Genomic DNA, 2,683 nt, shown 5'->3' on the forward strand with positions numbered 1-2,683 from the left:
TCGCTCCTGTTAGACATGCATTAAAAACTCATCAGGTGATAATTGGCCGCTCAGAAGTAGACGAATCTTAGGCATTGTCCACGCATGTAGACAAGCTTAACCAAGCGTTAGTTCGATAATGTAGATACGATATTAATGCTATAGTCTCCATCGCACCAGTGGGTGATCTAAATGCTTAGACGTTCAGGTAATTAGCTGCTTTGGCCCATCTTTCTGTGAGGTGGACACTGCATTACCGATATATTAGCCACTACGTACTTAGGCATTAACCCTGCGTTAAGGACCGTACAGCTGTAGCAGCCAGTTAACCGCTGCTGCGCCTACCGGGTGGACTAATGCTAAGACCGTTAGGAGTACGTCTTAAAAAGCAATGGTCACCCTCTTAGCTGACAGAGACAGTATCGATTAATACCGGCTTAACGTCTTTAACGCATAGTCACCCAAGGGACTGCGATAAATGGCTAGACGTTAACGGTAGCAGGTAATTACTACCCTTAGCCCTTTTAAGCATTTAATCAAACCGCTGATAGCAGCATTACCTAAACCCGTATGCTACAGGGGTAATGTTAGCACAGTACGGTTAATGACTGGCTACAGGGTGATACGTAAGGTATGGTTAGGTTAATGACTGCTTAGGGTGATAGCTAAGGTGGTAGGTATGCTGTACAGTGTGATACATCTAAAACGTTAGGTAATCTGCTAAGGGTGAATATGCTAAGACGTTAGGTTATGCCTGCTAGAGGGGTGATATGCCTAAGATTTAGGTAATACTGCTTACAGAGGGTGATAATGCTAAGACGTTAGGTAATGCTGCTACACGGGTGACAATGCTAAGACGTGTAGGAATGCTGCACAGGGTGATAATGCTAAGACGTTAGGTAATGCTGCCTGACAGGGGTGATAATGCTAAGACGTTAGGTAATGCTGCTACATGGTGATAAATGCTAAGACGTTAAGCTAATACTGCCTGGCTAGTAGCCATGCCTGTGGGGTGACTAATCTAAGACAATGCTAAGACGTTAGGTAATGCTGCTACAGGGTGACAATGTTAGGTAAGGCTAATATAGGGTGATAATGCTAGGACGCTAGGTAATATTCTACAGGGTGATAATGCTAGGGTGTTAGGTAATACTACTACTACCAGGGTGATAATGCTAGGATGTTAGGTAATACTACTAATACCAGGGTGATAATGCTAGGATGTTAGGTAATACTACTAATACCAGGCTGATAATGCTAGGATGTTAGGTAACACTGCTACAGTATTACCCCATGTCTCAACCCCTCCCCTTTACGACACACCCCTCACCCCGTGCCTGGTTATCCAATGGCGTTACCTCACTGGGGCTGATGAGGTGGTGTCTGTAACTGAAGGGAGTTAGCCTTGTCCAAGACAGAATTTCCTGAATCTCCTGTTTCTGTAGTGAGACAGCTTGATGTACCAGTACACCCCCTGGACAGGACATTAGTCTATCTACTGTTTCTGTAGTGAGACGGCTTGATGTACCAGGACACCCCCTGGACAGGACACTAGTCTATCTCCTGTTTCTGTAGTGAGACGGTGTGACGTAAACACATCTATCTCCTGCCTCCCTTTCTCCAGACTACGCGGTAGCCATCTTTCACGATGCCGTAAAGACGGGGAAGTTTGAGTGCAACTTGAAGCCAGACACGAGGCTGCCCATGATGTACATCGACGACTGTCTCCGTGCCACCGTGGAGATGATGGAAGCGCCCGCAGACACCCTGTCCATGAGGACCTATAACATCAACGCCATGAGCTTTTCCCCTGAAGAGCTGGCTCAGGAGGTCCAGAAACAGCTGCCGGACCTGGAGGTCACCTACGACATCGACCAAGTCAGACAGGCCATCGGTAAGAGAATTTGATTGATTATTTTATTTATCCTGGTTTGGAGTTGCAAAATTCCTAATGTTTTCCTGAGAAAGAAAATCCAGTTGGAGGATTCCCTACTTGCTTACTCCCTTCTGATTCTGGGAATCCTCCAACCGGGATTTCTTGAAAAGCCGGGAATTAGCAACCATTAATATCGGTGGATGATACCATTGAGATCAACGAACCAGGAAGACCTGTCTAAATACGCCACAGGAGGCCTCGGCATTGAGATTCTCGAACTTGCATGCATGTTAAGATTTTGAAGACGTTTAATGTAGAAACAAACAACAACAAAAAGTATTGTGACAATTTGACCGACGACAAAAGTGTCAGTAGGAAGTAGGAGTAGGAAGACATTCCCATTGACAACGTCCCCCTCTTCTCTTCCTTTACAGCCGACAGCTGGCCAATGAACTTTGACGATTCTAACGCGCGGAACGACTGGGGGTGGAAACACGACTACGACCTCCCGGAGCTCGTCCAGACCATGCTCAACTACATCGGCTCAGACTCACGCATCGCAAAGGCCAACTGAGGGGGCCAGCGGTGCTGCTGGGTGGGGTGCTGCTGGGTGACGTGCTGCTGGGTGGGGTGCTGGGGCAGTTTTGTTTCTTTGTACATACTGTAAAGACTGTTGTTTTATAGGAGGGAGACACGTGGTCTGTAAATAGTCGTTTTCTCTGTCATTTGGAAGGGCTCTCAATCTGTCTTTGTCTGTCTCGGTGTTTGTGTCTGTCTCGGTGTCTGTCTGTCTCAGGGTGTCTGTCTGTCTCGGTGTCTGTCTGTCTC

The 2,683-nt window shown here is 46.9% G+C and overlaps 1 protein-coding gene across 1 annotated transcript in view; it reads left to right on the forward strand.

The window, feature by feature from the left end:
- Positions 1–2,645, forward strand: part of LOC111982268 (L-threonine 3-dehydrogenase, mitochondrial) — a gene marked incomplete at its 5' end in the record, with an annotated part of 9,723 nt that extends 7,078 nt beyond the window's left edge. Inside the window, 2 exons of the mRNA XM_024013813.2 lie at positions 1,604–1,873; positions 2,290–2,645. Coding sequence (XP_023869581.2) covers positions 1,604–1,873; positions 2,290–2,429 — 410 coding nt within the window. The remainder of the gene's footprint in view (positions 1–1,603; positions 1,874–2,289) is intronic.
- Positions 2,646–2,683: the final 38 nt, after the last annotated feature.

This window comes from Salvelinus sp. IW2-2015, linkage group LG21, assembly GCF_002910315.2.
Source record: "Salvelinus sp. IW2-2015 linkage group LG21, ASM291031v2, whole genome shotgun sequence".
In the NCBI taxonomy this organism is placed as follows: Eukaryota; Metazoa; Chordata; class Actinopteri; order Salmoniformes; family Salmonidae; genus Salvelinus; species Salvelinus sp. IW2-2015.